The following is a 20,587-nucleotide window of genomic DNA, read 5'->3' as shown; positions in this document are numbered from 1 at the left end:
AAATGCCAACACGTTCCCACCTCCAGGAATCCCGGCTGTTCTGCTGCTCTAGAGCACTCCGGGCTGCCTGCAATTTTTCGTTCGGGCAGCCCCGTGACAGGCTCCCTCATGCCCTTCAGGTCTTTGCCCCAAAGACATCTACTAGTGAGGCATTCCCTGACCATTCCCATCACTGATCTTTGCTTTTCTTTTTCTCCATTACACTTAACTTCCCTCTAATACTCTATACCATTTACATAATTATTTACTTTTGTCTCTCACAAATGAGAATAGAAGCTCTATGAGGCTAGGGAATTTATTTTCTTTTCTTGTTTGTCATTGTATCTACAATGTCTACTAAATGCCAGTTGTAAGCACTCAGAAATAGATGTTGAGAAGGACAGAGAAGTTCACTTGACGTAGTTCCTACTGGCCAAAAACTGGAACATTTTGAGTATCAAAGGCAATAATGGTAGTATAGGATTATAACCCATTGAATAACATAACTCATGAGATACATGGATATATAAATGAATGAATAATGAGAAGGGGAAACTCTCCTATAAGCAGAAGCCAAGTAATAAATGCAGAAAATCATTTGGCAACCAACCGTATTGATACAAGTATCAAGAATTATTAGTAGGGGGCGCCTGAGTGGCTCAGTTGGTTAAGCAGCTGCCTTGGGCTCAGGTTGTGATTCTAGAGTCCTGGGATTGAGCCCTGCATCGGGCTCCCTGCTCAGCAGAGAGCCTGCTTCTCCCTCTCCCTCTGCCTCTGCCTCTGCCTTCCTCTCTGCTTACGTGTGCTTTCTCTCTCTGTCAAATAAGTAAATAGAATCTTTCAAAAAAAATTATGAATAGATGCTCATCTACTTGGTGGAAGTTTAGAAAATAAAAAGGAACTATTTATAGGGTTTGAAAGTATCTCCACCATCCCCCACCCACGAGAGACTTACTAATTAAAAAGGATAAAAGACTACTTTACAGTGGAGAACCTTGGCAGACACCACCTAACCAAGTTATCAAAGTTAACACTGATAGAAACGGGATGGATGGACAGGACACGCCTCCCATAGGACACAGTGAGAAGAACTTCACATTTGTTTGTAGCATTCCTGCCAATAATATACAACCTGAATCTAACCACAGGAAACTATCAGACAAGCCCAAATTGAGGGACACAGTGCAAAAGAACTGATCCACACTCTTATAAAGGGTCCAGGTCATAAAATAGAGACAGACATAGGAGCTGTTCATTACAGGAGACTAAAGACACATGGCAATAGAATGTAATGAACACCCTTGGATTTTCATTTGCCACAAAGGACATTATTCAGATAACAGGAGGAATATGAATAAACTTTGTGGCGCAGATAATAGAAGTGTATCAATGTTAACTTCCTGATTTTGAGAATTGTGCTGCGGTTTTATGAGAGAATTCCTTTTTAGGATATACACACCGAAGTATCTAGGGTCAAAAGTATATCTTGTTCACAATGCTCACAGAAATATATATGTATATGTGTCTGTACATCTGTATTTTATGTGTATATGCACACATATACACACGTATGGAGAGAGAAGAGAGCAGAATATGGCAAATCAGTAAAATGTTAATAGTGGTGAATATAACTGTGGGATGGATGGAAATTATATTCTTGCAACTTTGCCTTAAATTATTTTTTATTTTAGATTTTATTTTATGAGAGAGAGAGAGAGAGCACATGTGCGCAAGTGTGGGGAGTTGCGGAGGGAGAGGGAGAGAACCTTAAGCAGAATCTGTGCTGAGTGCAGAGCCCAAGGTGGGGCTCGATCTCATGGCATGGGCTTTAGAGTTGGACACTTTGCTGACTGAGCCACCGAGGTGCCTCATCCTTAAGTTTGAAGTTGTGTCAAAAATAATCTTTTTGAATGAATGAATAAATGAATGGAGACAGGAGCCCAGGGAAAAATTTCCAGACTTATAATGAAATCAGCAGGGTCACTGACTACTGCATAAAATGTGCACTGGAGGGTGACAGGTGCTCTAGCTGGTTGTCCAAGCTTGGCCACACTAGCCACCTGGTAACGGCCATTCTGCAGGACACATGTGCACACCAATGGCAACAGAAGGTCACGCCGAACATGACCATGTGCGACTGGGAACCACTGTGGGTCTGGAGGTGGATCTGTGCACATTCTGCTTTTGCTCTCAGAATTTCCTCACCTGATTCTGGACTGGCTGTGTGTCACCCTCTTCAAGCAAAACAACCAGCTCTGTATTTCGAGATGAGATTTTCATTGTTGTTGTCTGCCATGCTGGGCTTGGTAAATTACTGCTCCCGCCTCTCCTCCTCATGGTCTATATTATAGATTAATGTAGGTTTGATCACCTTTACCCAGAGTATCACTCAGGAATGCAGGCAGGAGAGTAATGATAGTTTTACTATGCCAGACCCTGGGTCGATACATAATTAAATCATATTTTAATGGAATGGACATAAAAGGCAGAGAGATGGAAGCTATACTTAGTCTTAAGATTGGAGCTCAGAAAACAAGGTAGGGCCAGCCTCCTACGGTTTCCTTCCCAAGAAGATACATAGTTTTAACTATTATTATACTTTTTCTCTTTCCATTAAAAGCCTCCTATATTGACCTGAATGTGAACCTTGCTATGGATGAAAAATCGAGGTTTGGGGCTTATTCTTCCTTTTATCTTATTGGAGTCAGATACCTGTCTCATTCTCTAGCTCTGACCAGATCATTCGGACAGGCCCCAGGAAAATGACATCAGAGAACCCCCTGCAGAGAGGAGTCCGGGAAAGCCAGCTGGCTCATCAGTCTCAACCCCAACACCATTAGCAGGTTTCCCGAGGACTTTTCATTCCATAACTGCCACGTTGTCTGCCACGTGTGAGTTAAGAAAAGACTTTTGTGAAGGGAGATTAGGGGAGGTGAGGAGCAGCAGAACAGAGGACAAAGACAGAAGTTAAGCAAAATCTTCTCTTTATCACTGTGGATTCCTTCTTCAGCGTTTAAGTGGTCTTCAAAGTATTGAGTGGTTCAGAATTCTTCAGGCAGCTTATTGAAAATGATACTTGTAGACACTGTCAGTTAGAATTTTGATTCTGGGATTGGCTAGGTGGCTCAGTCAGTTAAGCATCTGCCTTCAGCTCAAGTCACCATCCCCAGGTCCTGGGATGGAGCCCCACACTGTGCTCCCTGCTCAGCCGGGAGCCTGCTTCTCCTTCTCCTTCTACTGCAGCTCTCACTGCTTGTGTGCTCTTTCTCTCTCTCTGACAAATAAATAAAATCTTAAAAAAAAATTTTTTTTTTGATTCTCTATTTCTGGGGCAGGCCCCAGGAGCCTACAGTTTTTTTTTTTTTTTTTTTTTTTTTTAACCTGTGTTCCTTACACACAAGGTAGCCCTACTGCTAATCTTTGAGAAAAACTGTGTAGTTCTTGAGAAAACAGGGACTTGGTGGTCTGTCCAATGCAGAGAGGGTAGGCTTCCGAAATGGAAGTTGGAGGCTGGTCAAGGTTAAATGCTCAGTCTTAAGGTCTCAGATGATGCTACTGTGGTGGAAAATAGAACCACACAGGGATTGTCCTACATCCCCTTTCTCCGAGTAGCGTGTGGTTAATAAGCAACGATGTCAGGTTGGGGGGCGGGGTGATTAGCAGTAACTGGAAATAATGCTATTGCTCATCAAGTCATTTTATTCCATTAGCTGGGGTGGGGAACAGAGCAGTTAGCGCGGTGGATTGCAACAAGCAACAAGCACAATTCACTGAGGAGAGAAGCATATGGCTCTACGACGAAAGGGTTTAAAGATCTGGGTCACCCACTCGGTATTGTCTGAAATAGGATCACAGGAGGGGAGAGAGCACGAGGGGGGCTGGGGCAGGAGGGGAATTATATTCATACTGGGGTCTGTATCTGAGTTTGCTGAAACGGAGCAGTACCACACTGAGAGATGAGACTGTTTGCATACATTAAACGGCTTTAGTTTACACACACACGCATAGGTGTTTACCAATTAATATTACTGAAGGAATCGCAAATCATGTGTAAGCCACCAGTTCTTAGACACAATTTAAGCCTCATCTTTCATGCAGTGCTGGGCTTGGGTTCAGCTTGTTTACCAGGAGTGGCAGAACGATAGCTCATTGAGATGCTTTATGGTGGACGATGGGATGAGAGTGTGTGGGTCTATGTGGCACGCGGCAATGACAGTCTTTATACCTACAAGTTGCCGGCGCATTTCCATCTCGAATGGGACAAACAGACTCTTCTGGGGCAAACCCGAGTCCTATTTCTAGGATCACTTTCTTTTAGGCTGGGAAAGGACTCAGGAGCTATCAGTCCCAATACCATCTTTGTTCAGATGACGAAACACAGGGCAGAGGGTGGGGTTGAGCGACGAGCCAAAGTTGGACCTCGCTCGCAACAGAGGGGGGACTAGTCTCTTCTGCTAGTGGTGGTGGTAGTGGAGGGATATGTGTGGGGGCAGGCAGGGGAAGGAACCGATGTTCTCTGGGACACATTCCCTAAACCTGGCATTTCTAAGGTCAAACGCCGGCATGAGAGTTATAAGGGTGTATTCATAGGGACTGCGTCTTAGGAAGATGGCGGGCACTAAGGTACAGTGATTGCAACAGAAGCTTATGGTATTTTCCTATTATCCCTGAGCCACAGACTTAGTGGCTTAAGCAACCTAAACTTACTGTCTCACAGTTTTGTAGGTCTCGCTGAGCTAAAATATGTCAGAGGGGCTGCGTTCCTTCTTGAGGTGCTAGAGAAGAATCCATTTCCTTGCCTCTTCCAGCTTCTGGTGGTCCCTCTTCCCTATGCCATTAGCACAGCATCCTTACAGCTCTGTATCAGACTCTGATACTCTGCCTTCCTCTTACGAGAACTTTTCCATGAACCCCCCTGCATAACCCAGGGTAATTTCTCCCTCTCAAGGTCCTTAACCTTAATCACACCTGTGAAGTCCCCTTTGCCATGCAGCATAGCATCCACAGGCTCTAGGGATTAGTGTGGACATTTTGGGGAGGGGGTGGCATTCTCTGTCTGCTACCTGGTTTTTCATGGCACGTTCACTTTAAAGTTAGAACCTAGAGATCCGCCTGCTTCTGTCTCCTGATCCCCTCTTGTCTCCAAGATGCCACACAACTGGACCGAGGTGTTGTTTGGCCTTTGGGCATGTCCATCCTCGTTTCCAGAGGGAAGCTCCCTATCTGTCTACAACTTTATGGGGTCCTGGGAAGTTCCCATTCCTTTGTCTTAAAGACGATAACCAAAGGAGTTAGGAGGTTGGTCATCTAGGTTTTTTCAAGGGCTGTGCAGATTGTCTTAGAAAGCATGGCGGCCAGCCTCAGTGTGGGCTGGTGTGTTCTGGCATTTTTATGAGGCTATAACTAAGTGAAGTGGAAAGGATGATATATATTAAATATCTTAATAGGACAGGTTATTTCTACTTCCAGCGTGGGCAATAAAAGAGATGGCATATACAAATAAAAATAATTACAGTATGTGGTGCTCCTTTACAATGCGCAATCAAACTCATGAACCGATGACTTTCCTCTTATTGAATTAAGGTGCACCTTCCATTCAGGTCTATTAACAACATTCACAAACCATTGTTATCTTGTCAATGGCATCTTTAATTAAAGACTCCTCTGGACCGTTCTAATCACTTCACATTGTGAGCTCACAGGGGCTTCAGACGTACTCTGATGAAAATGATGGCAATTTTTATTTATGTGTATTTGTTTGTGGATCAAGGGGCCATGGGGTGGGAGGAGCGGTGAAGAGCGTGGTGTGCAGAAATTCGTTCCAAAAAAAGCAGATCAGAAGATGACAGCACGAGAGTCATCCCCTCCCTTTCTCTTTCCCCCTCTTCCTTCGTTCTCTCCTCCGCTCCTCTCGTTGTGGGGGTAATGGCGTTCTCCTCGAACTGAAATGACTTTGTGAAGGAGTCTCCGTGATTTCACGGCAGTAAAGAACACAGTCTTCAGCTAAAGGTGCATTAACCCTTCTAAGCCATAAAGATACCATTTGATTAATTGCCCCTTTTATCACACTACATGGCACTGGTAGCGTGAATGAATTAATGTGTTTCCCAAATGGCAGCAATCTGTTCCCCTTGCACTCGTGCAAAGAGCCCCTTTGTTTGTTCCTTAGAAAGCACCTTCCCTCGTCAGCATTGCCTCTGCCAGACACAGAGCTCATTAATGCCGAATCCCCTCCAAAGGGATGATGTTTTCCATTCTGAGTCTTCCAGTAAAAAAATCCCTAAAACTCCCTTAAAGCCACAAGCGGGATTCCAATCTATGACTGAGCATTGAACAGAACTGGTGACAGAAAACAATCTGTTCACTTCTGTCCATCACGATCTAGCAAGGGAAGCCCGACAGATCTTGTTCAAGGCTGGCCTAAGCTGCCAGCCCAGCTTGACTGGCCACTGATCTCCTACTGTGGACACGAGTCCGCTCTTTGTACTCCGCGTAATACGCTTCTAGAGTATAAATCCTAGGCCCCCGTGTAAGGAGAGATCGAAGCCGACTGAAAGGAGTTGATGGAGAGTCCTTCGTATCTTCACAAGCTCTGATCTTAGAGTGAACAGTTAGTATGTGTGCTATCACTGAATTATCTTTCTTCCCAGCCTAGGAATGAGGTAGCCATCTAAAGGAACCCAGCATCATGGGGACAGAGCTAAAGCACATTCCAGGGATGCCAGAGAACTTATCTATGCAATTAAAAAAAATAATAATAAGGCCAGATGAAAGACAATAATATCAAAAGATAGCATTTGTATGGTGCTTTATACTTTGCATCAGACTTCTCCTATAGGTCACTTTATTGTCCTCCCCCAAATCCTGGAATGCAGCTAATATTATACAGGATTTCTAAATGGTACAGTTGAAGCCCAGAGAAAGAAAATGACTTGCTCACAGTCATTCAGGCTGGAGAAGTCGCTGCAGCTGGGGAGCTGGGACTCAGGCCTTCGGAATCCCTGTGATCTCACTGCCACCTGTCATCTCCTTTCTGGTCCCTCTTTACCTGTCAGGGGAGACCAGGGACCGCGTCTATACTACTTTCCCGACAAGTTATGTGTGCTGTCGCTTCACTTCAGTGAGCTCCAGGGCTGGCCGATTCTTACCCAGCTAAGGAGGCAAAGAAAACTAAGGTAGGCAGAAAACTCTGGCCCTGCACACAGCAGGCAGGCAGGCAGGCAGGCAGGGTTTGTGGCCAATATCATGACTTTCTGCTCTATGAGCATTTGCTGCCAAATAGTCTGGCCAAAAGCTTCACCGGGGATTTCGATTCAGCAGTTGTCTTTTTTTCTTGGTTATAAATATTGTTTTTGCATTGTATTGATTTATTCTTTAATCGGTTTCCTTTCTACCCGCTTTCTTGTAAGTCAGAGGGCTGTGTTTATTCCCTGGAAAGAAAGCCAAAGAGGCTCCTGGAGCAACTATTATCACCAACGGTCAGGTGACCTTCAGTTGGCAAATCACTCTCAACTACTTAATCGTCAGTTCCCAAGGAAGAATTCTGGGAATTATCTTCCACTCCTTCATCGCTCACATTAACAGCTCCCTCCCAATCTCTTGTGCACAACCAAAGACAAGGACACTCAAAAGTAGAGTGACTATTATTTATAGCCCACATGCAGATACTTCCGAGGATGAAGAGGGCACTATTAATAAGTGTGCTAGGCAAAAATGAGGCACATGTTCACTGTCCTCACAAGAAGGGTGCTGGCATAAAAAAGACTTGAACTGGGAAGTGGTCCTAGAGATGAAGCAGAAAATAAGATACCAAAAATGGTGGACCAGATCTCCTGAAGCTGATTCTTCCTTAATCCCTATCTAGCAGGTAACTGTCAATTTCCCCTAGGCAACAAATTACTCTCTAACGTAGTCTAGTCCTTAATCACTCTTCCTTGCATATTTCGTTTGGGTTTGCTTAGTTCCAAAATATATGATGCTATTTATACCCCTGTGCCTTTACACCTTCTATTCCCTTTGACTGGAATACCTTTTACTCATGTTCAGTTTTTAAGTCAATTGTCCCTTCCTCTTGGAAGCCTTCCCCGAGCCTTTACACATCTCTTTGCTCCTGGTTAGTACATGTGTATCTGTCACCGCATGTATCATGGTGCAATTATCATCGGTGATTTGAGTAACTGGGTTTGCTTTGGGGGCTTCATCTATTGTGGTATAAGGTGGCTCTAGTTTTCCCAGTGCAAGTTGACCCCGGAATGATACAGCTGAACACCGTTGAAAACGAGCATATAATTTTTGACTCTCCCCAAACTTCACAGCCTACGGTTGACTGGAAGCCTTACTGAGAACATAAATAGTTAATTGATGGATATTTTGTATATTACATGTATTCCATACTGTACGCTTATGGTAAAGTAAGCTAGAGCAAAGAACATGTTCAGAAAATCGTAACAGGAAATACATTGACAGCGCTGTACTGTACTGGAAAAACTCATGGAAGTGGATATCAGCGTTCAAGCCTGTGTTGTTCAAGGGTCAGTTATAACTGCTAATGCTTGTGCTTACTGGAACTTCCCAGGATAATAGGGTCCCTTGAAAACTTCTCAGTTTGATACTATATTTTAATAGTTAATTAAACAGAGGAGACCTAAAAACTATGTTAAAAATTTAATCTTCCATCTGATTCAAAATTCCACCCTCACCCCTGGTACCCATGCACACAGACACACAAGACCACACACGCATGCACACACACACACACACACACATACACACGGGGCTCTAGAGCAGACCTCCTGCTCCATCCTGTCTTCTCTCACCAGGAGCTCATCCCCATGGCACTGCAAGAGAGAGCAGGGATAGGAAAGCACACCACCTCCTTATGTAACTACCTGTGACAGGATGATGATATGTTCTCAGGTGACTTACATGTCTTAAGAGAATCCTTACCAGATTCAGTAGATAGGTGGGGATGCCCAAAGTCCCCTGGGACAGAGGGTGCTGGTGATGGGACAGCAAACAGTTGCTGTGAAGCATCTGTAGTTTCTGCGGGTCTCGGTTACTTCCGCCAACTGGCCCCCATCTGGCAGCATCTTGACTCCGCTCTCTGACTTCTTTGCCTCACATTGCACTGGCCCCTGGCAAACCTGTTTTCAACCTCACTTACTCTCTCTGGCTTGGGTCCATCTTCTCTACCCCGTGGAAGGATGGGGACCTGGGAATAATGGAAGTGTTCTTTGCTCCTCCCTCCTTGGTTTTAGCATCACGGGACAAGTCAACAAGCTTATAAACAATGAGAAAATCAAATATCACTGTCCAGTTCTCCTGCAGATGGCCCAAGTTTAATTAAGGATTCTCTTGACCCTATTCTCTTTGACACTGGAGAGAGCAGAGGCAGCCACTTTTGATGACTGTTCTCCTCCAAAATAGGACTTATTTTCTCTCTTCTTCTATCAATAGGGAGGGAGAGGACCTGGTCTGTGAGCGGTCTGGGGCGCAGTAGTGCCCGTGCTGATGAAATGAAGCTTCTTAGAAGGTTTGGCAGGGAGGTGGGATAATCAGCCTTTGGCATAATAGTTTGAAAATCTCTGAAATTAGAATGTGGGGGCACTTCTCTCTCTCTCTGATGGTCTCTTTTTGTACATATGCTCTGAGCTTTGTCAATTTTCAGAATACAGAAAAGGCCACTGTACCCCCAAACATCATCCTGATACAGAGATACAACCTCAGTCCTTCTACCATCACCTCCACCAGAAATAAACTCCTTATAGAAGGGATATTTTATCCTGCTTTATAGTACTGGGCAGATTTGGGGCTTAATAGTCATAGACTATACTGAGCTCTAATATTAATTGGGAAGATTTTTCCAGAAGTCAGCAACAGTTTTGCAGTGCTGAAAGGGCAGTGTTTTTTGCCTGAGCTGGGGGATGGCTTGAGACGGACCCTAGCAGGTAGGTCTCCCAAGCTGGAGAAAGCCAACAGAGATACAAAACAACCCAGAAGCTTTTAGCCAGGTTTTCTCCCTGGTGGCAATGTCTTGAGAAGTCACCTGGTGGCAGGGTGGAACCAGGGTTCACTACTTTGTGAGAAATCAGAGCTCTGGGAGGCCCCAGGAAAGTGAATGTGGTTTCCTAGTTTTCTGTGACATGGGGTTTTCACACAAAGACTAGTCATCATTAAAATTTCATTTTTACAGGAATGGCCATCCCTAGCCAGATTTTCTTCTTACTCTTCTAGAAACGAGATCAGCCTAAGTGTGTTTCTGAGGTTTTATATGTTTGGCTAGGCCTGAGTCACGAAGATGTACGTGCGTGTGTGTGTCCGTGTGCATGCGTGCTGGTCTTGTCACTGTGAAGGGACAGCTACAGGAAGCCATATTCCACAGGAACAGCCTCTACCACACTGTTTTTGTGGTGAGCCATTCCTGGGAAAGAAATTCTCTTCAGTTCCCAGGGTGACTTTTTGTGTCTTCCTGGTCTGGTGTTTGGTCTTACCTCATGGTTTGCTGTTAAAACTCTTGCTCCATCAAGGCACTGTAAAAACAGCTCATGCGTCCTAACACCACCACACCTGTTTTCCCGCTCTTCACCCCAAGAAGTACCCACTGACTCAGACCATTCAGAAGCAAAACAAAACCAGAAGAGAAAAAGTGGTTGAAATACGCCATCTGGGCCGAGCCCAAATTCAAGACTATGTGTCTTTTTGTAAATTTTTCAATAACGTTACTTATATTTCCAGTTCCAGTTTCGGCATTTGGTTAGGGATAGCCGCATGACAGTGTAATTGGAAAAGGAAATGAGTGTTTGCCTTTGGTTTCGTTTTATTGCTTCTTGGAAGAAAGCTCCACATAATAATTTTCTGGTCCAGTTCTCTACTCTCTGACTACGGGGTAGGGAGGCGTGCGAGACCTGTGGGAAGGATAGAGGGAAGGCTATGTTGCATCCACATCTTTTCTTATTGTAATCCATGTGAGAAGAGTCTCTAAAATGAGACTTTAATTCCCTTGCCGAGATACCTGCATTGTATAAAAGTTTATCAAAACCGAGTCAGAAAGGATGAGAAGAATTTGACCCCAAAAGCTCCTGTCGAAATGTACCAACAACAACCCCAGATTCTTTCAAATTGAAGTTTGGGGAAAGAGAGGGGCTTTCTGAGAATGATCAGTACTGGGCTCCCGCCCTCCAAAGGGGGCCGATAGGAAAGGCGGTCACGTGACCTCTGACTTTGAGCTAGCTGACCAAATGCTCCTGTTCTGGGAGGAGCGCCAGGGCTTCCCTAGCAAATACTTCTGGCAGCCCCAATTTCATGCTCTTGCCTTTCTGTAAGGCTACTCGAGTTCCCGTTCCTGGGATGCCACTAAGTGTTCTTTCATTTGTGAATGGCTCAGTGTGTGAAACCTAACTCATTGTCCAATCTGTGCCCTGGCCTGGCTACACCTGGAAGGAAGCAGGGAAAGATATCTGTATTCAGCCACTCTTATGCTATGTAGATTATGGAAAATGTATCCTGGAGCTGAACATTGAGGTAGGTACTGCCCTTATGCCTTTCTTTGCCTGGCTAATTTCTACTGATGTTTTAGACTCAGGTCAAGTGACCTCTTCTGGAAAGCACTCTTCTCTACATCGCGTCTGTGTGTCTATGCTTGGACTGGATTAAGGCCATTTTGTATTTTTCCATGGTTTTCCATGAGATTCCCTATTGCAGTGTGGTTCCACATTGAATTGCAAAGTGATCCTGGCCTTCCGCAATCTGGGCCCCTCCCCATCTGTTTCATGGTTTATTTCCATCATTAGGCGTAAGACAAGGCTTACTGGACTCATGGATGACATACCTAACTGTGCCTTAAGGTAGGGACTGGGATGAAGCATTGAAATGCCTTCTAAGCCAGATCATCTTGCTTTGGTGCCTCATCTGGCTACAGCCCAAGTCGAGCTTACTAACTTTTCTTGCTGTTAATTTTCAAATCTATAAAAAATTAGGATAATCATTATTGTTTACCGTGTGGGCTCAATGTGAAGATGAAAGCATATACTGTAGGTAGAATGCTTTGTCAAATGTAAGTGTAGCAAGGAAGAAAAGAATACTTATTTTATCACGTTTCAGATTTCTGTATCCCTGTGTACCACACAATCCCACCATATCCCTATAAGGTAGAAGACACATCTGGGTTGCAAAGAGTTTTATGAACTTCCCTAAAGTCACATGGAGGAAGCAGTGAAGCTTAGATCTGAACCCAGGGCTTCTGATGTCTGAGCTCACACTCTTAGCCACTGCGTTTAGATGTTTCCTAACGTCATGTCCCCTGAGACTCATCACTTTGGTGGGACTTGTTTCCAGCCTCTGTGCTCTCAGTTCTATGATGTAACAATGCAATTTTCCCAATGTATTTCTAAGAAAAACTCAACTTGATCCTGTCTTTCTGCCTTGCTTATTCTCATGCTCAGAGAGAGCGATTCCAGAGGATGCCCCATTCTAGGGGCTGAGAGTTGGAACATGAAGTCAGAAAGTGGTTTCCGTAAAGGCTCTGACATCAGGGAGAGATGGCATCCTTTAGTGTGTGAGCACTGCCATTGCAGTCAGTTAGCCTGAAGTCAAATCCCAGCTCCGCCAGGAGAGTAACATGCCCTTCGAAGCAGCTTTGCTGCTTGGAACCTTCATGTTTTTCGATTTTTTTTTCTCCTTTCTAAAATTGCTACAACATCCTCTTCTTTTGACATAATGGAAGACTAAATGAGTCAAATGCATGCTAGAGCACTTTGCAAGTTACACAGAAACAGAGGTAATTATTACTTTTCCAAGAATGCAAAGTCCTCATCCAGCAAAACATTTAATATGCATATCTGTCCAAAAAGCCAACAGAGATCATCTCCTCAGCATTATGGGCAACGAGAGGTCCAGACCGCTGCACGAGGTTGGGAGGGATTCATTAAAATCATAGCTTAAGCCTGAAAGTGTAGACAGAGCAGGGACACTGAGGAAGAGTGACATCATTCCATTTAATGGGAAGTACAGAGTGTCCTCCTGGAGACTTCCCAGCAATAGAAGCCGGGCCTTCCAAGAGGGCCAGGGTGCATAAATTCACACAATGAACACCCTCACTGAAAACCTACCCAGATTTCAAAATACAGCCCTAGGAACCTATTTGAATACAGGGGATTATTTTAAGTCTGTGATTCATTCTACATAGCCCTGTCTCTGGGAATCTGCTACTGAATTTGGATCAATGATTTCAGTGACAGTTCCACTAACTCATCAACCAGCTATCCCAGAGATGTCACTCAGAAAATAGCAACAGAAAGGTGCCATCAATAGGAAAACGGAATGGACTTTAAAGAGGCTGTTTTCAAGATCTGACTGTAATTCTGGATGTGGAAGTGACGGAAAGTCAGAGGTTAAAGGGACAGAACCGTGCTGTTCCAGGTCTACAGATGGTAGAAAAAAACAGGCCTTCTTCTGAGCACAAGTTCAGCAGGACAGAAGGACACATAAGATGACAATGGGTTTTTAAGTGATGTCCCAAAGGCAAGGTGACACTAAACAGTGCTACATTAATGGCCTTCTGATTAACCCCATGATGAAAAGCTGCAGAACTTAGATCTGAGCAACCTCCTGTTAGGGATGGAAAAAAAAATCACCAAGCTTAAGAAAAGTAGCGGCAGAAAGGCATATGCTATTTTTAGTGTTTTCGTAAGTAGTTTGGAGCATTTTGAAATGAAGATTTTCAAGAAAGCTAAATGAGCAGTAGCCTGCGACTGGTCATTTTCTTAAGAGCTAGGAACATCTGGGAAGGTTTGAGCAGCAGGAAAACAAGAAAAGAAATGTAGGCCTCCTGCAACTGTATCTTATCCTCCAATGAGTAGACAGGAAAATGCCCACCTCACAGAGCTGAAGTCCTTGAAGAAACGTTCCTGTTGCTGTCCACCTTCCTGGACAACAGTAATAAACTCATGTCTTAGATATGGATAGATAAACCAGACAGGTTAGCACAGAACTTAAAAAGCTCGTGGTGGCCAGGAGGCGACTGCATCAGGCCAAACCTGTCTTTCGAGGTCTGTGGACTCTGGCATGTCTTTAATATATTTCTCCTCCTCCTTTTGTAATTGCAGGACAGCTTGAGTGATGTTTCCCACATAAGTCCTATTTATTGAGGTGGAAGACACTGGGTTTGAGAGGAAAGAGCTGAACGTAGGCCCAGTGGATGGATTATAAGGAAGGAAGCTGAGGGCTGGGGCAAAGGTTTGCAAGAGGCTGTGATTCGGGCAGGCTGACTGGATTCAGCCTCGTTCTTGATTTTTGCAGGATGACCTTTTCAGCAGCATGTGTAGAATGGTCCCTGACCTAAATTTTAAACAAGTATGGCTTCTCATAGAAGTCAACTGAAGGGATATAAAAGAGGTGACCCTTATCCAGGAAACTCCACTTTTAGGTCTGCGTAAGTGAGATGCTGAGTAAACTCCAAACCCATCTGCATCTTGGTTGCCTCTACTTGTACATGGAGGTGTTCAGACCCTAACATGCCTTCAGGTGTGGAAGTGAGGGATCTAGTTCTCCAGGACTGAAAGGAACAGCACGAGAGCCAGCCACACCACGACCTACTCGCGCGCCCTCTGAGCACCTTGCCAACAGCCAGCTAGCAGAGACTTTTCCATTCCTTCCAAGCTCTCTCGAGCAGAAAGTTAAAACCACTGGGCACCAACAAATCCTTTCATGGAGATAGCTATCAGAATCTGTTCAAACCATCTGTTTCTCTGGCTCTTTTTCCTTCCAGTGTTTTTCCTTCACGTGTTCCCTGCTCACAACAAAAAAAAAAAATCTAGCCTCAAAGAACCAAGATGTTAAGACTGAAAATGCCAGAGGTACACATCCAGTTTATGAGAGAAATTGCTTTCTAAAGAGGAGCCGGGTTTTATCTTATGTGGAGGAAAGCGACATTTCCACAAATATTATACTTGTGCTAAGAAAATAACCAACTACTTTCATTAAAGACTCTGCGACAAGATTTGTATATGTAATTGAATTTAACGCTACTGAAATGTGTCAGACCTGGAAGCTACTGCAGCGGAGAAGGTGTTTTTCCACGGAGGGAAGATTACCTGAGAAATCCTCTCTCAGTCTACAGCAGGTCTTGTGCTGACCTGAAGAGGTCACAGATTGGTCATTCTCAGCATTTGCATAATGCCTAGCACTGAAAAGCACCTGCTGGGATGATTTTTTTTTTTTTTTTTTTTCTTTTGAGAGAAAAATTAGGTGAGGCAATCAGTATGGAGGGGACCTGCTAAGGACTTGCCTACTGAGTCATGGTTGTTTGTTGTCTATGGTCAAGAGGTCAGTGACCTAGATGAGCCACTGAAAATTGCAGAGCTAGCTCTGTGTGTTTTCATTTTAGCCTACACTTTTGCAACTGGTATTTCCCTCTGTTTAGTCAAGTAATGCACGGATCTTAGCTGTACACCTCTACGCCAAATTATCTCAAAAACCTCAGGTGTTCTGCAGAAGCTCTGTTCTGTATTTAAGATGACATCAACATGCCACACTTCTCCGTCTCTCACCTAGGTTCACCTTGGTTGATGGACATGTAGATCTCCCAAGAGTTCTCTTCTGGGATGGCGCCGTGCGGTATGAGTAGACTCACTCCTAAAACAGAAAAAGCCCAGAGGTTATTCACCGATTTTCCAATAGTCGTGAAACCCCTCAGCTGAGCACCTTACACACACACACATACACCCCTCACAGCAATGTATGAAACCCTGATCTTTGAAAAGTTTATAAAGTCCAAGAACTCATGGAGAAAACATTGTTTCCCAACAGTGACATAAAGAGGAGCATGTTACTCGACTGTGTACTCAAATTCCAAATACTTAGAGTCTTCTTGGCACTTTTTAATTCTCTTAAAGGACTGGGCGTCCTGAGACCAGACACCATCAAACCTGTCTGAGAATATAAGAGTTTATCCAATTGTATTGCTGTAGCTCATCTCTCTCTAGTCATTTCCGGAAAAGGCGTCTGAGATGGTGGGCGAGCCCTCTAATGCTTTGCTCAGGCCTGGTATGAAATTGTCTTATAAATTATGCATCTCAAAGTAAGTTTAAAGAGGTGCTGTATTTTTTCAAGAAAACTGGAGGCGAAAAAAAAAGCAGGGATGAATTTAGGGACGTTATAGGACCAAATACCAGCTATGTGACAACCTGTATTTGCTGGGGAAAAAAAGAAGATGAACGTTAAAGGTGGCATAACCATATTCGTGTCAAATCAGGGAAAAATCAGTAGCCTAACTTCAGCAAGATCCTGTAACACAGGACAGGGAAGGTCCAGAAGGCTTATCACTCTGTGTGTGCAACGTCCTCTCTCTCCTCTTGTCTACTGCGAAGTAAATATTTCACTTTGGCCAAGAGAGAGGAATCTAGAGAAGGCAGAGATTCTTTTTAATGTATAAAAGAGATGAAATAGAGACACAGTAAGACCTTTGCAAAATAAAATCTCAGGGCATCCTCCAAGTCTTTGAATAATGCAGTTCCCACCTTTCCCCCCTTTCATTAGTGCTAATGTAATTGCACAGAAAGCTTTTCAGGTTGCCAGTGGTAATTTACATCTCGAGATGGCAGGCTTTCCTGATATCCTTCCGTGTGCCTGTTAGCTGCTGTGGAATCAAGGAATCCAAGACTCATTGCAAAACATGTTATTTGTGATGCACATTTATGAGCATTAGTCAGTAACATGCTAGTTATCATCAGTATCTTTCACCAGCACTAAGAATGAGGCACATTTAAATCTTGCTTACAGCTTTTCAACAAGAGTATCCATTTATATTCTGGACTTTAATTGTCAATGGAACTGTAATTGCCATACTTAGGGGCCTCTGATCAGGCTCCTCCTTTCATTTCCTGTTCTTTTTTAAATGTAGTTGCCAAATGAAGTGGACTCCAGGACATCCTTCCCTGCTGTGGAGCAGAAGGTGTGATACACAGGATATTCACTGGGTGTGGGTGTCAAGCTGAACGCACACCCTACACACTCTGTATTCTCTGTCTGACACAGTACTTTTTCTCTGTTGCCTCTCTTTTAGACACTCTAGGCCCTTAGGACAACAGAGATCTTCAGTCCAAATTCTTTAGATATAGAAGCAAATATGGCATCATCAAACAATGAAAGAATAACTTTATCGTGCTCCCATTTTTCTTTTTCTATTTTTTTCCTTTTTGTAGGTATATTTCACAGGCAATAAATTGTACCCATTTTAAGAGTACAAAATGATGAGTTTCTCATATATACTCTCTTAATCGCCACCATAGTCAAGATACAGAAAAGTTCACCACAGAGTTGCCTGGTGCCCTGTATAGTCCTTTCTTCGATTGCCAACAAAAATGATCACTTTTAACTTTCTGATATGTTGATTAGTGTGCCTTTTGTAAACTCACAAATAAATCCTACAGCGTGCTTAATATAAAAAAAGCATATTATATCAATTACATGTTGCACAATGCCTGGCACACAGTAGGCAATCAAAAACAAAAACAAAATCCTGAATAAATGAAGGAATAGGATTAGAAACTGTTTAAAAAAAAAAAAGCCAGATGCTGAGACGTGGTCTCTTCTCTAGATCATCCGTGTCTGACAGGCGACTCCCACAACGAATCAGAATAAATATGCATGTGGACATTTGAGATAGGGCTGTTTGTAGAACGGATCCTATCTCATTCCTTTCAAGTCAGCTTAATTCCCTGTGTTCAGATTGAAACATTATTTCATAATACTCTTAAATACGACCTGAATCTACAGGATCATTAGAGCTTTAAATGATTTCATCTTTCCTTCATTTCACAATTCTCTTTCAAACATACTTCCCTCCTCCCACTAAAATAAGCATATTGTAAACAGAAATGGGACAAAACCACGAGGCAGGGTCATGGTGGGTGGTAACGTGGGCGGCAAGTTACAGCTTATGAAGGAGGGAAGGCAGAGTGGGGAATCTTTATGCATGTAGTCCCCTTAAGAAGAGTCCGTTTTCGATATGTCACTCACCAGTTATCTCTGATTAAAGAAACATACTCTCCCCCAAACTCCACCTGCTACCCTGACAGCCTTTTATTTGGTATGATAACAGAACCACCTGTCTGAGTTTCTTGCTTCATATTTTGCATAATAAATGACTACTACAGCATGGGGACCATCCCATCCTCTTTGAAAACCGTTGCCAGGCATCATACAATAATTCGGGATGGATGGCATTAGAACAATTTAATTGCTGTGCCTTGCTTCTTTACACTTTAGCCCCCTAGGGCATATTTCGCATTTATGTTCTGCAAATAACATGGCATATGTTTCAATTCCCCACACTTATTTTTCCTCAAACTCATTCCCAGTGAACAGCTTCAATCTTGTCCAGGACTTCTTATTAGAAGCTTTGAAAATGCCCTTTCACAGAGGAGGTGTTTGGGAACCAGACAATGCTATCAAAACTTTGCGTTTGCAATGCAAGTACTTCTCAAGTCAAAAGGGAAGAAAAAGAAAAATCTGTGTCATGGTTTCATCTCACTTTTTTTGATGAACGTTGAACAGAGCCAGTGAACGGGTTGATCCTGGCCTGCCTTCTACATGTATGTAAACACACAAAGACAGGAAGGGAGAGGAGGAGTGTGGGCCAATTTATTCAACCAGTATCTACTGGGAGCTTGTGAAGTGCCACACACTGGGTTAGGAAGGGAAGGGAAGACAAAAATGCAACTTTCCAGGATTTTGATGAATATATCCTGTTCTTAGGAGCGGTTTGTGTCATTTTCTTCTCCCAGAGCCCATACTTCCAGTTTATAGATTCTTACAAGAAGGGTACTTGGTAAGCATGGCTGACCGACTCATTCCGCATTGAGTCTCCTGACGGCCAATTAGGACCAGGGAGGATTACGTCCCATGTTGACATTCACGCATATTTAAACGAAGATTCTTAACGATGTCCTAAAACATGGACTAGGGAAGATTTCGAGAATTGAAAGTTCAGAAACCAAAATCATGATGAGTAGGGTTGCATTTAAGGGCAATTTTTAAGGAATCAGCTGAGGGAGGAGAACAAGACAGCATTTCTCAACTTGAACCTAAGTGCAGTGTCCACTCAGTAAGCTACTGTAGGGTTGGTTAGCTGGAATGGGAGCTTCAGACTAGTCCTATGGCAGATTTCATTTTAGAGGATAAGATCATTGATTTGAAGAGGGTGGTTAGCTATACCTCAGAGTGGGCTGTCAAGGCCCTGATGGTCTTGATTCAATGCTCTCTGATTATTTTGTCGCACTTACAGAGAGAGTGCACTCTTTCCTCTCAGTGGCCAACCAGTGACGATTCAGAGCACTACCTAATTCTTGTTGCTTAGAAATCCTCTTCGGCCACTCAGTTAGGTCTTAGATGACATCTCTGAAGACTAATCCATTGACAGGATGTCATTTTAAAAGTTACTTGGCCTACAGAGTAGAGAGCCCAGATATGAACCCTCAACTCTATGGCCAAATGATCTTCAACAAAGCAGGAAAAATATCCAGTAGGAAAAAAGTCTCTTAGATAAATAGTGCTGGGAAATTTGGACAGCTACATATAGAAGAATGAAACTTGACCGTTCTCTTACACCATACACAAAGATAAACTCAAAATTGATGAAAGACCTCAACGTGAGTCAGAAGTCCATCAAAATCCTAGAGGAGAACATGGGCAGTAACCTCTTCAACATCGACCACAGTAATTTTTTTCAAGACGTGTTTCCCAAGGAAACAAAAGCGGAAATGAGCTTTTAGGACTTCATCAAGATCAAAAGCCTCTGCACAGCAAAGGAAACAGTCAACAATTCAAAGAGGCAACCCACAGAATGGCAGAAGATATTTGCAAATGACACTACAGACAAAAGGCTGATATCCAAGATCTATAAAGAACTCCTCAAACTCAACACACACAAAACAGATAATCACATCAAAAAATGGGCAGAAGCCATGAATAGACACTTCTCCAAAGAAGACATACAAATGGCTAACAGATATATGAAAAAACATTCATCACCATTAGCCATCATGGAGATTCAAATTAAAACCACATTGAGATACCACCTTACACCAGTTAGAATGGCCAAAATTAACAAGACCGTAAACAACAAGTGGTGGAAGGGATGTGGAGAAAGGGGAACCCTCTTACACTGTTGGTGGGAATGCAAGTTGGTGCAACCACTTTGGAAAACAGTGTGGATATTCCTTAAGAAATTAAAAATAAAGCTACCCTATGACCCTGCAATTGCGCTACTGCATATTTACCTCAAAGATACAGATGTAGTGAAAAGAAGGGCCATCTGTACCCCAATGTTTATAGCAGCAATGTCCACAATAGCCAAACTGTGGAAAGAACCAAGATGCCCTTCAACGGATGAATAGATAAAGACAATATGGTCCATATACATGATGGAGTATTATGCCACCATCAGAAAGGATGAATCCCCCCAACTTTTGTATCAAAAACTGGAGGACATTATGCTGAGTGAAATAAGTCAAGCAGAGAGAGTCAATTATCATATGGTTTCACTTACTTGTGGAGCATAAGGAATAACATGGAGGACATTAGGAGAAGGAAAGGAAAAGTGAATTGGGGG

At 43.3% G+C, this 20,587-nt stretch overlaps 1 protein-coding gene across 2 annotated transcripts in view; it reads right to left on the bottom strand.

Moving 5' to 3' along the window:
- The window catches only part of UNC5D (unc-5 netrin receptor D), a 538,291-nt gene that overhangs the window by 47,092 nt on the left and 470,612 nt on the right, over nt 1–20,587 (bottom strand). For both annotated transcript variants that reach the window (XM_059384170.1, XM_059384171.1), the window contains one exon: nt 15,525–15,609. In XM_059384170.1, coding sequence (XP_059240153.1) covers nt 15,525–15,609 — 85 coding nt within the window. The remainder of the gene's footprint in view (nt 1–15,524; nt 15,610–20,587) is intronic.

The sequence above is a fragment of the Mustela nigripes genome, chromosome 18 (assembly GCF_022355385.1).
Source record: "Mustela nigripes isolate SB6536 chromosome 18, MUSNIG.SB6536, whole genome shotgun sequence".
In the NCBI taxonomy this organism is placed as follows: Eukaryota; Metazoa; Chordata; class Mammalia; order Carnivora; family Mustelidae; genus Mustela; species Mustela nigripes.
Note: the sequence above shows the minus strand (reverse complement) of the source record. Positions and strands in the feature narration are given on the sequence as shown.